We start from the raw sequence: 15,346 nt of genomic DNA on the forward strand, positions 1-15,346 counted from the left end.
CCAAGTGAAATCCTTTATCCTAGAAATCAGTCTTTGGGTTTTTACTTTGCCTAGTTGAGGGCCATTTTGTAAATAATAAATGTTAATAATTAAAAGGATTTGTCCTTCAGAATTGAAGAGAAATCGTACAACACAAATAAACAACCCCACTCTGTGAAAGACACCACACAAGTAAGGTTTTCCTCGTCTCTGAAAAGGACAGTCTTGTATAGGAGTGAAACAATAGGACTTTTCTATGTTTAAAAAAATCCCTAATGAAACAGCTGAGATAAAAAGTAATAATAATTTACTTGGTAAGGTTATAATCTTGGGTAAACCTAATATGTAAAGATCTAGTTTCTGTCTGTTCTGTCTGAAGGCGCCACTCCGACCCTGCAGGGGGCAGTAGTGCGCCGGAAACAGGTTCATCCGGGTATTCACACAATTGCGCTTGATCAACGTTTGCGCAGTGTTTCTACGTAGAGCCGTATTCATCTGGAAGGAAGAGTCGCTTATATCCGGCGTAACTGGTGTCTGTGATTTCCACTGAAGTGCGTTCATCGTGTGGCCGCCGTCGACCGTCGTGTGTGTGTGATGCGGTTGTATGAAGAAGAATCAACACAACACTGAAGCGGTAAAAAGGGACAATAGGAGAGAAATGTTGTAACTGGCCGCGTGTGGATCAAATCTGTCTTCAACGTTAGGGAACTGCTCCGCGAGTGCAGGTAGCGAGGTACGTGGTGTTGCGTGCATTTTCGTTTTTACTTCTCAACAGTCGTAAACTGCTATGCTAACGTTAGCATTTGGCTAGCTTAGCGCTTCCTCCACGCTTGGCCTAATCAATAACCCGCTGTAGACCAGTGTGTTGCACGGTGAAATTGGTGTTTAACGTACAGTAGCAAACCATTAATACTGATTTAAGTTCATATCGCAAACCTATACTCAACAAGTAAATATAAGTGTGGAGGAGTAAAGTTTTGCGTAAATTGTATCTGGCCGTTCAGGAAGCCATGTTAAGCTAATTTAGCTAGCTAGCTAGGTAGCTATGATTACAGTGATGTAACAGTTATTCAAGTTAATGAGCCATAGTTGCAAAACAAATTAACCAAAGCGATTTCTGACATGCTGCAGTGCCTGTAGAGGATGTGTATTTAATTTAAAGGTTTTAATCGAAATATCTCAAATCTTCGGAGTCTATAGAGATTTTCCCACCAATACATTTTCTCCTAAACAGTTAATAGTTTGACCTGTAACACAACTTCTGAGAGTGTAGCTAGCATATAGTCTCAAACGTCCACAATTTAAGGTGAGGACTGTAATCCTTTGTTTCTGTTTTGAGTAGTGAGGCGCCATGGCAGCTACCTTTCCCTTCAGAGGGGTTCCGGCAGGGTTGCCACCAGGTGTGCCCCCTCCTCCTGCGCCGGTCCCTGACTACATGTCTGAGGAAAAACTACAAGAGAAAGGTATGTTGGTTTTCACTTTTATGGTGGTGTTCCGAAATAACGGGTAACAGATCTTTGACAGATCTACAGTCGTGGTTATTAAATGTCTTGCGATTCTACAGCGAGAAAATGGCAGCAGCTGCAGGCAAAGCGCTACTCGGAGAAGAGAAAGTTTGGCTTTGTGGACGCTCAGAAAGAAGACATGCCACCTGAGCATGTCCGCAAGATCATCAGGGACCATGGGGACATGACCAACAGGAAGTTTCGCCATGACAAGAGGGTCTACCTTGGGTAAGAAAGAGTCCTAAATATGTTGAATTAAAAAAAAATCTAAATAAAAGCAAGTGAATTGTCTTAGACATGTCGTTTTATGTACTCTGGGTAGAATTTAATGCACACTTTAAACTTGTTTAAATTCATCTTTGTATCTTTTTTTTTAAACAGTGCCCTCAAGTACATGCCCCATGCAGTGCTGAAGCTGCTGGAAAACATGCCTATGCCTTGGGAACAGATCCGAGATGTGCCCGTACTGTACCACATCACAGGAGCTATTTCCTTTGTGAATGAAATCCCATGGGTCATAGAGCCAGTCTACATTGCTCAGTGGGGGTAAGAGGCAGTTTAGTGTCCTAGTCTTTTGGTATACCTGAGAAATTAAAAATAAAATGCGCTGTGCACATTTGCATTTCTCAAAATATTGGTCAGTAATTGGTGTCTCTTTCTCATCCCAGCACCATGTGGATCATGATGCGTCGTGAGAAACGTGATCGCCGGCACTTCAAGCGCATGCGCTTCCCACCATTTGATGATGAGGAGCCGCCACTCGACTATGCTGACAACATCCTCGATGTGGAACCCCTGGAGGCCATCCAGATGGAGCTTGATCCTGAGGAAGATAGTTCAGTTGTGGAGTGGCTCTATGAACATCAGCCCCTCAAAGACACTGCCAAGTAAGCACCAATGTATATTTCTTATAGACTGTTTTTATACTTAGTTGATGTGTGAAAACTCAAATAATAAATAATTTGTGTCCTGCACAGGTTTGTGAATGGCACCACCTATCGTCGCTGGCAGTTCACACTGCCCATGATGTCCACACTCTACCGTCTGGCCAATCAGCTTCTGACGGATTTAGTGGATTTCAACTACTTCTACCTGTTTGACCTCAAGGCCTTCTTCACTTCCAAGGCCTTGAATATGGCAATCCCTGGGGGACCAAAGTTTGAGCCATTGGTCAGAGACATCAACCTCCAGTAAGTCCTTCACACCGGTTGGAAATGATAGACATACACACTTCTCACTGTTAATTTAACGTGGACGATGCTTGGTTTAAATTCAACTTGCATGCTCATGAATGTAAACAGGCTTGATTGTTTAGCTTTTCATTTTGCTTTCAGAATAGTTTCCCATTATTAAACACAGAGTAGATGCAGTTTAACCCGTCTCTTAAGTGACATTTATGTTTCTCCTGCAGGGATGAAGACTGGAACGAGTTCAATGACATCAACAAAATCATCATTAGACAGCCCATCAGGACAGAGTACAAGATTGCATTCCCCTATCTGTACAACAACTTGCCGCACCACGTACACCTCACCTGGTAAGTGAATCAATGAAGATTCCTTAAAATTAATTCAAGACAGAATAGTCTTGCTTTTCTCATGAAGTTGCTAAATTTCCTAAATCATCTTTCCTAATGGCTGTATAAAACTTTTGTTTTCAGGTACCATACACCAAATGTAGTATTCATCAAGACAGAGGATCCAGATCTTCCAGCGTTCTACTTTGACCCGCTGATCAACCCCATTTCACACAGACATTCTGTAAAGGTACGTGTTGCACATTACTCTGCCAGGAAATAAGGACCTAATTGAAATAGTGCAACGCAAAGATTTAAATGAAATCCTCTTACAAAGGCGCACTTGCATTGGTCTGCTTGCCTGTGCGTAAGAACTGGAGGAATATTGAAATGAATGGTGATCTTTTGTTTTATTACTGACTGCAGCTGCAGTATACTCTTCACCATTCAGATACTCCTTCTACTTTTTCAGTATGTAGAGTTCCTTTTCACATTTTACATGTTGGTAACTCCTTTTCTATTTCTTACCCTCACTCAGAGTCAGGAGCCTCTGCCTGAGGATGATGAGGAGTTTGAGCTTCCCGAGTATGTGGAGCCCTTCCTCAAAGAGACCCCACTCTACACAGACCACACAGCCAACGGCATTGCTCTGCTCTGGGCACCGAGACCCTTCAACCTCCGATCTGGCCGCACAAGGCGTGCCATTGATATCCCCCTGATCAAGAACTGGTGAGCAAATACCCAACATGTTGAAGCAAGACGAATTCTTTCACAGTTTACTGGTTGAAAACAGACTTGTTGTCGTTATGTGTTTCTCATTCAATTGTTAAAGAGAAGTCTTAAATGCTAAATGTAAAAAATATTCTACAGGTATCGCGAGCACTGCCCTGCAGGACAGCCAGTGAAAGTTCGAGTTTCATACCAGAAACTGCTGAAGTACTATGTCCTCAATGCTCTTAAACACAGACCACCCAAGGCCCAGAAGAAGAGGTGAGCACCATTAGACACATTCTGATTTTATGTTGGCTTGTTTTTGTAATCAAAGATACTCATGAACTAAAGAGCTTTTCCCTTTGTTGTCTCTCAGGTATCTGTTCCGCTCCTTTAAGGCCACAAAGTTCTTTCAGTCCACCAAGCTGGACTGGGTGGAGGTCGGTCTGCAGGTGTGCAGACAGGGCTACAACATGCTCAATCTGCTCATCCACCGTAAGAACCTCAACTACCTGCATCTGGACTACAACTTCAACCTGAAGCCTGTGAAGACACTGACCACAAAGGTACAATCTTCAGGGCAGAACCACCTCATATGACATGGTATCGTGCAGAAACAAATGAATAGAATGAGTGTTAAAAGTTGCTCTGAACCATTATTCTATCAAGCACAGAAATAATTTTGAAAAATCACTCTTGACTATTTTAACCAATACTCACCTACAGCTGTGTTCTTGTTTGTGCCCTCCAGGAGAGAAAGAAGTCCAGATTCGGCAATGCCTTCCATTTGTGCAGAGAGGTGCTGCGTCTCAGCAAGCTGGTGGTGGACAGCCACGTGCAGTACAGACTGGGAAACGTTGATGCTTTCCAGGTTAGTTCAGCTACACATTTTGCACAGAATGTCCCTCCTCGGCTGAAGACTAGCCACGCTCACCTGCATTATTTATTTTCATTTGTGAGTTCAGTTTCAGGAACTTTACTGATCAGACAGTATTGTCTGAGTTTATAAGTGGAATCATTACATTCAGAGGGTTTGGGTGCTTGAAAAGTTTAATTGTATAAGTGAAAGTTGATTCTCTCTTCACAGATTTCATACTTGTCTAATCCCAGTGCTTTGTCTCTGTATTGTAGTTGTCCGATGGTCTGCAGTACATCTTCGCTCATGTGGGTCAGCTGACTGGCATGTACCGCTACAAGTACAAACTGATGAGACAAATCAGGATGTGCAAAGATCTGAAACATCTCATCTACTACCGCTTCAACACTGTAAGTGAACACATCGTATCAAATAAAAGCTCTGGCATTTTCCTGCTCTCTACAAATAAATTCTATAAGATGACAAATTGATTTTTCACCCCAGAGTTTCATTCTGTTTTCTTTGTGTTTGATCAGGGTCCTGTGGGCAAAGGTCCAGGTTGTGGCTTCTGGGGTCCTGGCTGGAGAGTGTGGCTGTTCTTCATGAGGGGCATCACCCCCCTCTTGGAGAGGTGGCTGGGGAATCTGCTTGCCAGGCAGTTTGAAGGTATGCACATGTACTTCCATGTTTTAGTAACAAATGGTGTGAACCAAACAGTCGGAGGTATTTGTTTAGAGAAAGTGTGCCAGTTTAAGCAGCAGGCACTCTGTTTCAATTACCCTGACAGGACGTCACTCCAAGGGCGTGGCCAAGACTGTGACCAAACAGCGCGTGGAGTCTCACTTTGACCTGGAGTTGCGTGCTGCTGTGATGCACGACATCTTGGACATGATGCCCGAGGGTATCAAACAGAACAAAGCCAGAACCATCCTGCAGCACCTCAGTGAGTCCTGGAGGTGCTGGAAAGCCAACATCCCCTGGAAGGTCAGTGCATCACAGGGAGCACTATTTTCTTAAATTTTAAGAGAATTAAGTTGCACATAGAACATATTCCATCATATTTTTGGGGGGTGTCTAAGTTGCGAAAGACTTAATGAAATACTAACTATTATGCCCTCTGCCATTTCAGGTACCTGGCCTCCCGACCCCCATTGAGAACATGATCCTGCGCTATGTGAAGGCCAAAGCTGACTGGTGGACCAACACGGCCCACTACAACCGTGAGCGAATTCGTCGTGGAGCGACCGTGGACAAGACGGTGTGCAAGAAGAACCTGGGCAGACTGACTCGTCTGTACCTGAAAGCTGAGCAGGAGAGACAGCACAACTACCTGAAGGTAACACTCACAAACTAGATGAATAGATTAGTGGGGTTCCACAAAAATATGACAAATATAAGATATAACAAATTCAGTGTAAAGTTTTGAAGGAAATCCTCTTACAAAGGCGCACTTGCATTGGTTTGCTTGCCCGTGCGTAAGAACTGGAGGAATATTAAGATGAATAGTGGTTTTATTATCGCTGGCTGCAGTTGCAGTTGGCTCCTCACTGTTCAGATATTGGATCTGATCATTTCTGGTTATTAATATCAACGTAGTATTGTAATAGATAAGGATAAGTGCCATTGTATTTCTATATTTAATCTGCAAAAGCCCATGTTCTTCAGTTTTGCCATAATTATGAAGCGTATATATTCCTCCTACAGGACGGCCCCTACATCACAGCAGAAGAGGCAGTCGCCATCTACACCACCACCGTGCACTGGCTGGAGAGTCGGCGTTTCTCTCCCATCCCATTCCCCCCACTGTCCTACAAGCACGACACCAAGCTGCTCATCCTGGCTCTGGAGAGGCTCAAAGAGGCATACAGGTAAACTTGGAACATGACCGACTTCTTCTGCAAATGTTTCTTCACACCGTGCAACACAACTGCCAGAATATTTGTTTTTATGTGTGTTTAAGTTGGTGTTTTCTTTGTCTCCTAGCGTGAAGTCTCGTCTGAACCAGAGTCAGAGGGAGGAGCTGGGGCTGATAGAACAGGCCTACGACAATCCTCACGAGGCCCTTTCCAGGATCAAGCGTCACCTGCTCACACAGAGAGCATTCAAAGAGGTCAGGATCAAACAGTTCAGATACTGGCAAAGCTTGGTTTACAAACAATAGACAGTGTTACTCAGTGTTTTGTCTTATCGATCATATTTTACTCCTCGCTCGGTCTCAGAACATTTTCTTCTTTTGAAGGTGGGCATCGAGTTCATGGACTTGTACAGTCACCTGGTGCCGGTGTACGATGTAGAGCCCCTGGAGAAGATCACTGACGCCTACCTGGACCAGTACCTGTGGTACGAAGCAGACAAGAGACGCCTGTTCCCACCCTGGATCAAACCTGCCGACACAGAACCACCACCACTGCTGGTCTACAAGTGGTGCCAAGGTCAGGCTCGACTTACGCTGGTTATATTTAGAAAGAATTTTTGTATAGGCAACTTTATTAGCAGGTACACTCTATTAGCCGTATTTGAGAGCTGTGCGTTCATTCTCCTCAGGCATCAACAACTTGCAGGACGTGTGGGAGACGGCAGAGGGAGAGTGTAATGTGATGCTGGAGTCCCGCTATGAGAAGATGTATGAGAAGATTGATCTGACGTTGCTCAACAGGCTGCTGCGTCTTATCGTTGACCACAACATCGCTGATTACATGACGGCCAAGAACAATGTGGTCATCAACTACAAGGTAAATGAACTCGGTCATTTCAGAGTTGCTCCTGTATCTTAAGGATAGTGTACAGCTTACCAGTTTAATCCGTATTAAAACTAAACCTTAATTTTAATTTTTGTCTCTTGTTTTTCCACGTAGGACATGAACCACACCAACTCTTACGGCATCATCAGGGGGCTGCAGTTTGCCTCGTTCATCGTGCAGTATTACGGCCTGGTGATGGACCTGCTGGTGCTCGGCCTGCACCGCGCCAGTGAGATGGCCGGCCCACCTCAGATGCCCAATGACTTCCTCAGTTTCCAAGACACCGCCACAGAGAGCGCCCACCCAATCCGACTGTACTGCCGCTACATCGACCGCATCCACATCTTCTTCAGGTGGGATTAAGATCACCAAAGCGATAAACTACTTTTCTATCTGATTTTGTCAGATAAAGTGCAAATAAAAAAGAAAGTTATATGACTTTTTCATGTGTCCTCCAGGTTCTCTGCTGACGAGGCCAGGGACCTTATTCAGAGGTATCTGACAGAGCACCCGGACCCCAACAATGAAAACATTGTGGGTTACAACAACAAGAAGTGCTGGCCTCGTGACGCTCGCATGAGACTGATGAAGCACGATGTCAACCTGTGAGTTTCTCCTCCAGCCTATAAATCTCATTCTGTCTCCAACATTAAAATGATCAGATTACTGTCGGGTTTGACACGGATGATCTTAATTTATCTAATTCTAATCTTCCCAGTGGACGTGCAGTGTTCTGGGACATCAAGAATCGCCTTCCAAGATCTGTGACCACAGTCCAATGGGAAAACAGCTTTGTGTCAGTCTACAGCAAAGACAACCCCAACCTGCTCTTCAACATGTGTGGCTTTGAGTGCCGCATCCTCCCCAAGTGCCGCACCAGCTATGAGGAGTTTACCCACAAGGACGGAGTCTGGAACCTGCAGAATGAGGTGAGGAATAAGCAACAGGTGTCAGACAACAGCTTCAGACAGTTGTGCTGTTCAGACTTTTCTTTTTAAATTGGTTTTGAAGTTCACTTGTTGTATTTACTTATACAGGTAACCAAAGAGAGGACAGCGCAGTGTTTCCTGCGTGTGGATGATGAATCAATGCAACGCTTCCACAACAGAGTGCGTCAGATTCTGATGGCCTCTGGATCCACCACATTCACTAAGGTTGGCACACATCTTTCTTATCATAAACTAATGTATTAACAGCTGGATAAATGTGAAAGAGAATCAAAGCAACATTTACAACGTCGTAATATCTTGGCGTGTCTTGTTTTTACATCTAGATCGTGAACAAATGGAACACCGCTCTGATCGGCCTGATGACGTACTTCCGTGAGGCTGTGGTCAATACACAGGAGCTCCTGGACCTGCTGGTGAAGTGCGAGAACAAGATCCAGACACGTATCAAGATCGGCCTCAACTCCAAAATGCCTAGCCGCTTCCCTCCGGTAGTCTTCTACACTCCCAAAGAGTTGGGCGGCCTTGGCATGTTGTCCATGGGCCACGTGCTTATCCCACAGTCAGACCTGCGGTAAGTCAATGTACAGATATGTGTTAACTTCGCCTTTTAACTGGGATGCCTCAGAAAATTAAACGGTCTCTCTCTTCACCAGGTGGTCCAAGCAGACAGATGTGGGCATCACCCACTTCAGGTCTGGAATGAGCCATGAAGAAGACCAGCTCATTCCTAACTTGTATCGTTACATTCAGCCGTGGGAGAGCGAGTTCATTGACTCTCAGAGGGTCTGGGCCGAGTACGCCCTCAAGAGACAGGAGGCCATCGCCCAGAACAGGTACTGATCTTAATCAGAGACTTCAAGAGCTGGATTCTCTTTTACACTGATATAACAAGTATATTGAATGAGCTTAAACTAGACAAAGCTAATAGACATGTGTTTTCTTCCTTTCAGGCGTTTGACTCTGGAGGATTTGGAGGACTCTTGGGACAGAGGAATCCCCCGTATCAACACACTTTTCCAGAAGGACAGACACACACTGGCTTATGACAAAGGCTGGAGAGTCAGGACTGATTTCAAACAGTATCAGGTGTGAAAGAGAACCTCTTTCTGTATGAATGTACAGAAAAAGCATGTTATTAAGATTAGATAAAGTGGGTTTAATACATTCACATTGTGTTTTACATTTAGCGCTAAACATGGTGTCGATATCTTTGTCTTGATTGAATGCAGGTGTTGAAGCAGAATCCATTCTGGTGGACCCACCAGAGACACGACGGTAAACTGTGGAACCTGAACAACTACCGCACAGACATGATCCAGGCTCTGGGTGGAGTGGAAGGCATCCTGGAGCACACACTCTTCAAAGGCACTTATTTCCCCACCTGGGAGGGTCTCTTCTGGTGAGAACACTTTGACATGGAAAATGTTTGGGAAAACACTCAAAGAAACCAAAATACATTTGCTCTTGATACTATTATTTTCTGTCCTGGTTTCTAATTTCCTGTTCTCTTCCTGGGCTGCAGGGAAAAGGCCAGTGGCTTTGAGGAGTCCATGAAATGGAAGAAGCTGACCAATGCCCAGAGATCTGGTCTCAACCAAATCCCCAACCGACGTTTCACACTGTGGTGGTCACCCACCATCAACAGAGCAAACGTGAGTAGAACCAGTTGTTGTATGTCATCATTTGATTTCTCTGTTGTCTTACAACGTCCGGACTGACTTATGGTTTTCATCCTCTTTATTTCTAGGTGTACGTGGGTTTCCAAGTACAGCTTGATTTGACTGGAATCTTTATGCACGGCAAGATCCCCACGCTGAAGATCTCCCTCATTCAGATCTTCAGAGCTCACTTGTGGCAGAAGATTCATGAGAGCATTGTCATGGATCTCTGTCAGGTAGGTTCTGCTCATTTACACTACAATTCACTCTGTAGTACACTGATTTTAAGAATGATTTGAAACTCCTTATATCACAGTATGTTCATCTAATATCTCTGTTTTTGGTGTTCAGGTGTTTGACCAGGAGCTGGATGCTCTGGAGATCGAGACGGTGCAGAAGGAGACCATTCACCCCAGGAAGTCGTACAAGATGAACTCCTCCTGCGCGGACATCCTCCTCTTTGCATCATACAAGTGGAATGTCTCTCGACCATCTCTGCTTGCTGACTCAAAGTATGACTATTATTACGGCTGACAAAAAAGTGTAGCAATCGGGAACTCATGAGAATATCAAATGTTAAACTATAGCATGTCATAATGAAAGTATGGCTGAATTTAAATGTTGACCTCGTCCTACAGAGACGTGATGGACAGCACCACCACACAGAAGTACTGGATTGACATTCAGCTCCGCTGGGGTGACTACGATTCTCACGACATCGAGCGCTACGCCAGAGCCAAGTTCCTGGACTACACCACGGACAACATGAGTATCTACCCCTCCCCCACTGGAGTGCTCATTGCCATCGACCTGGCTTACAACCTCCACAGGTCAGGACTGCTAAGGAATAAGACATGATCAGTAACACAGACAGCTGTTCGATGACATTAATTATGTTATTGTAGATGTTAGTGTTGAGGTAGAATTGATTTTTTTAAGATGGCAATAACCAGGTTTCATCTGTTTTGTGGTCACATTTATAATACATTCTTTAAAGTAGATATTTTATTAAATGGTAAATGGCCTTGCTTTTATATAGTGCTTTTCTACCTATTGGTACTCAAAGCGCTTTACAGTCACAGACACATCTACCCATTCACTCACATAAGCACACACACATTCACTAGAAACTTGTCAGATGAAGGCATGACGGCATTGCTTGGATTTTAGCATGTACTTGTTTATGCCATCGGCTATGTTCTGCACCAGCCGACAAAGTCTTCACACTAGCCTCCCAAGTAGCATATCAACATAAGAGGCTGTGCTGGTTGTTTCCCTCCAGCACAATTCAGATTTTTGCAGTTAGTTTTTCCTCTAAATATGACTGAAGTCTTTGTTCTGTTTTTTTTTTTCTGTAGTGCCTATGGCAACTGGTTCCCTGGAAGCAAGCCTCTGATCCAGCAGGCCATGGCCAAGATCATGAAGGCCAACCCTGCCCTGTATGTGCTCAGGGAGCGCATTCGCAAAGGTCTGCAGCTTTACTCCTCTGAGCCCACTGAGCCGTACCTGTCCTCACAGAACTACGGTGAACTCTTCTCCAACCAGATCATCTGGTTTGTGGACGACACGAATGTCTACAGAGTCACCATCCACAAGGTGAGGGGATAAAGTGAAGAGTTGGTGTCGTAACAGTGCACCATTTGTGGTGGATAAATGAGATATCTGGATGTGTTGCTTTTGCATTAGAAGATGTAACATGTTTTCTTCTCCTGTCCAAACAGACCTTTGAGGGTAACTTGACCACAAAGCCCATCAATGGAGCTATTTTCATCTTCAACCCCAGGACTGGCCAGCTCTTCCTCAAGATCATTCACACATCTGTGTGGGCTGGACAGAAACGTCTGGGACAGGTACAGTGATAACTCGCTTTTATATCCAGAGCATGGCTCACCTTGTTGAAAATCATGTGAACCAGTTAAAAACGTGAAGAATTTTGACTTGAATTATCACTGGACTGATGTTAAGAGGCCAATGACTGCTAAAACCGTACACATATGACTGTTACGCAACACTTAAAGAAGAAGAAGAATAAAGAAGAAGCCTATTTTTGCAAAAAATGTTAATTGACTGTTTTATCTCTGTAGCTGGCCAAATGGAAAACAGCTGAAGAAGTGGCTGCCCTGATTCGTTCACTGCCCGTGGAAGAGCAGCCGAAACAGATCATTGTAACCAGGAAGGGCATGTTGGACCCTCTGGAGGTGAGAAAATCAAATAAACTGCTTGAATTGTTACCATGAAGGATCATCTTAGTGTAACATTTGAAAGTTGAGACCACAAAGCTTTTCCATTTCTAATGCCATCTTTCTCTCTTCACAGGTCCACTTGCTCGACTTCCCCAACATTGTGATCAAGGGCTCAGAGTTGCAGCTGCCCTTCCAGGCCTGTCTGAAGGTGGAGAAGTTTGGAGATCTGATCCTGAAGGCCACAGAGCCACAGATGGTGCTCTTCAACCTCTATGATGACTGGCTCAAGACCATCTCATCTTACACAGTGAGTTTCTCCCTAGAATCAAATTAAGTCTTTTTCACTAGCATGTACTAGTTACAAAGTAACTATATTTAATGATTACAAGACAACTATCTCCTTGTTTGTCAGGTTTGCCTGACCTGATCCAAACTGCAAAAAACCCAACAGGGTGCATTTATTTTGGTGACATTAACTCACTCCCTTGTGTAAATAGTTGCCGTTTGTTTGTCTGCTCTGTTTCTAGGCCTTCTCCAGATTGATCCTGATCCTCCGAGCGCTGCACGTCAACAATGACCGTGCCAAGGTGATCCTGAAACCTGACAAAACGACCATCACCGAGCCCCATCACATCTGGCCCACGCTCACTGATGAGGAATGGATCAAGGTGGAAGTGCAACTCAAAGATCTGATTCTGGCAGATTATGGCAAAAAGAACAAGTGAGTGTTCTTCCAGTTTTACGTTTGCAACTTTAACAAACTTTAATGTAACTCTATAGAGCAGACTAAAACCAAACATGCATTTAATAGCCTCTGCTTCCTTTCTCTTCTCCCAGCGTGAACGTGGCTTCACTGACCCAGTCTGAGATCCGTGACATCATCCTGGGAATGGAGATCTCCGCTCCGTCACAACAGCGCCAGCAAATTGCCGAGATTGAGAAGCAGACCAAAGAGCAGTCGCAGCTCACCGCCACGCAGACCCGTACGGTCAACAAGCACGGAGATGAGATCATCACCTCTACCACCTCCAACTATGAGACCCAGACCTTCTCCTCCAAGACTGAATGGAGAGTCAGGTATGCAGGCAGTTTGAAGATGGATCTAAAACAATCGTTAAACAACATCAATTGCGGCAGATGTAATTTTGGTCACTTTTTCTATTAGGGCCATATCTGCTGCCAACCTCCATCTCCGAACAAACCACATCTACGTGTCATCCGATGACATCAAGGAAACAGGATATACCTACATCCTGCCCAAAAACGTCCTCAAGAAGTTCATCTGCATCTCAGATCTGCGTGCACAGGTGTGTATCCACAATCATGCAGATCATTTCAACAACTCTCTGAACCTGTGACGTGATACTTATTCTCATCACACAAGCTATTCCTTTGTTTACTGACAATGCTGTGTTGTTCAGATTGCAGGCTACCTGTACGGCACCAGCCCACCAGACAACCCCCAGGTGAAGGAGATCCGTTGTATCGTCATGGTGCCTCAGTGGGGCACACACCAGACTGTCCACCTGCCCAACCAGCTGCCTGGTCATGAATACCTTAAAGTAAGACTCACATGCTGAGACTCTTCCAACTAATTTTTACTATTTTATGATAAATTCTAGCTAGTTGTACAGGCTACGTTTTAACTGTTCACATTTTGTTTGTCTGTCCTTTCCCCAAACAGGAAATGGAGCCCCTTGGCTGGATCCACACACAGCCGAATGAGTCTCCACAGCTGTCCCCACAGGACGTCACCACCCATGCCAAGGTCATGGCCGACAACCCCTCTTGGGACGGAGAAAAGACCATCATCATCACTTGCAGGTATATTTGCATGCTTGATAGAGTGGTCATACGTGTGGCCCTCTCTCCACACAATAAATATACAATAAACACTTAGGTTTAGACTTTCAATTACATTGCAAATCCATTAGTATTTGATAAAAATATATATTTTTGACTTAAATATTTCGTCTGTCATATCTGTCCGATGCTGTACTGTGGTAGGAAAATGAATGTTGAGACACCACAAGTGATAACAGAATGGTACCTAAATGCATCTTAAATGTGTTTTTCAGCTTCACCCCAGGCTCATGCACACTCACCGCCTATAAGCTGACACCCAGTGGGTACGAATGGGGTCGTCAGAACACGGACAAGGGCAACAACCCTAAAGGTTACCTGCCATCTCACTATGAAAGAGTGCAGATGCTGCTCTCTGACCGCTTCCTGGGCTTCTTCATGGTGCCGGGCCAAGTCTCCTGGAACTACAACTTCATGGGTCAGTGGCCTTTTACTTTTATGAGATTCACTTTTATTTTATTGGATGAGTTGAATTACTGTGTTTTGAAACAGACTTTGAATCTGTGTCAGTGCTTTGTCATTTGTGACAAATCGGTGCCAAACATTGATTTTTCCACTCTGTCCCCATGTCCGTTGAATTGATTTTACTTTGTATGCCTCAGCTCAAATACTCTCACTACCAGGTGTCTTGATTTGACATCTAAATGTTGTAAACAATTTGTTTCGTCAACTTTTCTTGCTACAGGCGTGCGCCACGATCCTAACATGAAGTACGACCTGCAGCTGGCCAACCCCAAGGAGTTCTACCACGAAGTCCACCGGCCCTCGCACTTCCTAAACTTTGCCTCGCTGCAGGAGGGCGAGATCTACAACGCCGACCGCGAGGACATGTACGGCTGAGGGCCGGTGCGCCGCTCTCAACGTGTTTTGTAGATAGATCTGCCACAATCATGTGGAGTCGGTCCAGAACAGCACCCCGTGTAATATTTCTATTGAACACATTTAACTGCGATGTTTGGAATTTTTTATGTAAAGGTGTTAGGACCTTTTAGTAACATGTTATTTTGATATTTTCTACAAACGTTGTCTCCCCTTCTCTTCTTTATTGATTTCTGTGTATTCCTGTGCATTTGTGTGTAGTTTTCAGTACACAGCACATTGGCGTCTGCTGATATCTGCTGAATTACATTATTTCAGAAAGTTCAAGATTTACTTCCTCTTATCTCTTTAAGAAAGCGAAAGTTGAGTTTTCAAGCCGGTAAATTCCCCATTACTGTGTTGTACTGTGACATTGTAGCTTGGGTTTAAATAAAGATCACAATTTTTATAAACACTGTGGTGTAAGTGTCATGTGTTGGTGTTATAATGCCTTTTTTTTTTTTTTTTTTTTCTAAAATGTACATGTGCTTTAAGTAGAGGGGAAGTGAAGTGTTTATACTTAATC

General features: G+C 44.2%; 1 protein-coding gene across 1 annotated transcript; it reads left to right on the forward strand.

The window, feature by feature from the left end:
- Positions 1 to 429: 429 nt before the first annotated feature.
- On the forward strand, positions 430 to 15,235 carry prpf8 (pre-mRNA processing factor 8). Its single transcript, XM_084558496.1, has 43 exons — positions 430 to 712; positions 1,322 to 1,442; positions 1,544 to 1,712; positions 1,866 to 2,030; positions 2,153 to 2,371; positions 2,462 to 2,674; positions 2,896 to 3,021; positions 3,145 to 3,250; positions 3,539 to 3,729; positions 3,871 to 3,990; positions 4,088 to 4,277; positions 4,463 to 4,582; positions 4,843 to 4,977; positions 5,104 to 5,233; positions 5,355 to 5,551; positions 5,697 to 5,903; positions 6,272 to 6,435; positions 6,551 to 6,677; positions 6,807 to 6,999; positions 7,112 to 7,299; positions 7,423 to 7,661; positions 7,767 to 7,913; positions 8,027 to 8,237; positions 8,346 to 8,462; positions 8,582 to 8,829; positions 8,912 to 9,091; positions 9,209 to 9,344; positions 9,488 to 9,657; positions 9,781 to 9,910; positions 10,006 to 10,152; positions 10,268 to 10,428; positions 10,555 to 10,746; positions 11,275 to 11,512; positions 11,638 to 11,766; positions 12,001 to 12,114; positions 12,233 to 12,406; positions 12,627 to 12,820; positions 12,937 to 13,176; positions 13,265 to 13,406; positions 13,521 to 13,661; positions 13,784 to 13,923; positions 14,178 to 14,380; positions 14,648 to 15,235. Exons 2-43 carry the CDS (start codon positions 1,331 to 1,333, stop codon positions 14,800 to 14,802), a joined length of 7,020 nt encoding a protein of 2,339 aa, XP_084414622.1. The 5' UTR covers positions 430 to 712; positions 1,322 to 1,330; the 3' UTR covers positions 14,803 to 15,235.
- Positions 15,236 to 15,346: the final 111 nt, after the last annotated feature.

Source organism: Chelon labrosus (genome assembly GCF_963514085.1).
Source record: "Chelon labrosus genome assembly, chromosome: 13".
In the NCBI taxonomy this organism is placed as follows: Eukaryota; Metazoa; Chordata; class Actinopteri; order Mugiliformes; family Mugilidae; genus Chelon; species Chelon labrosus.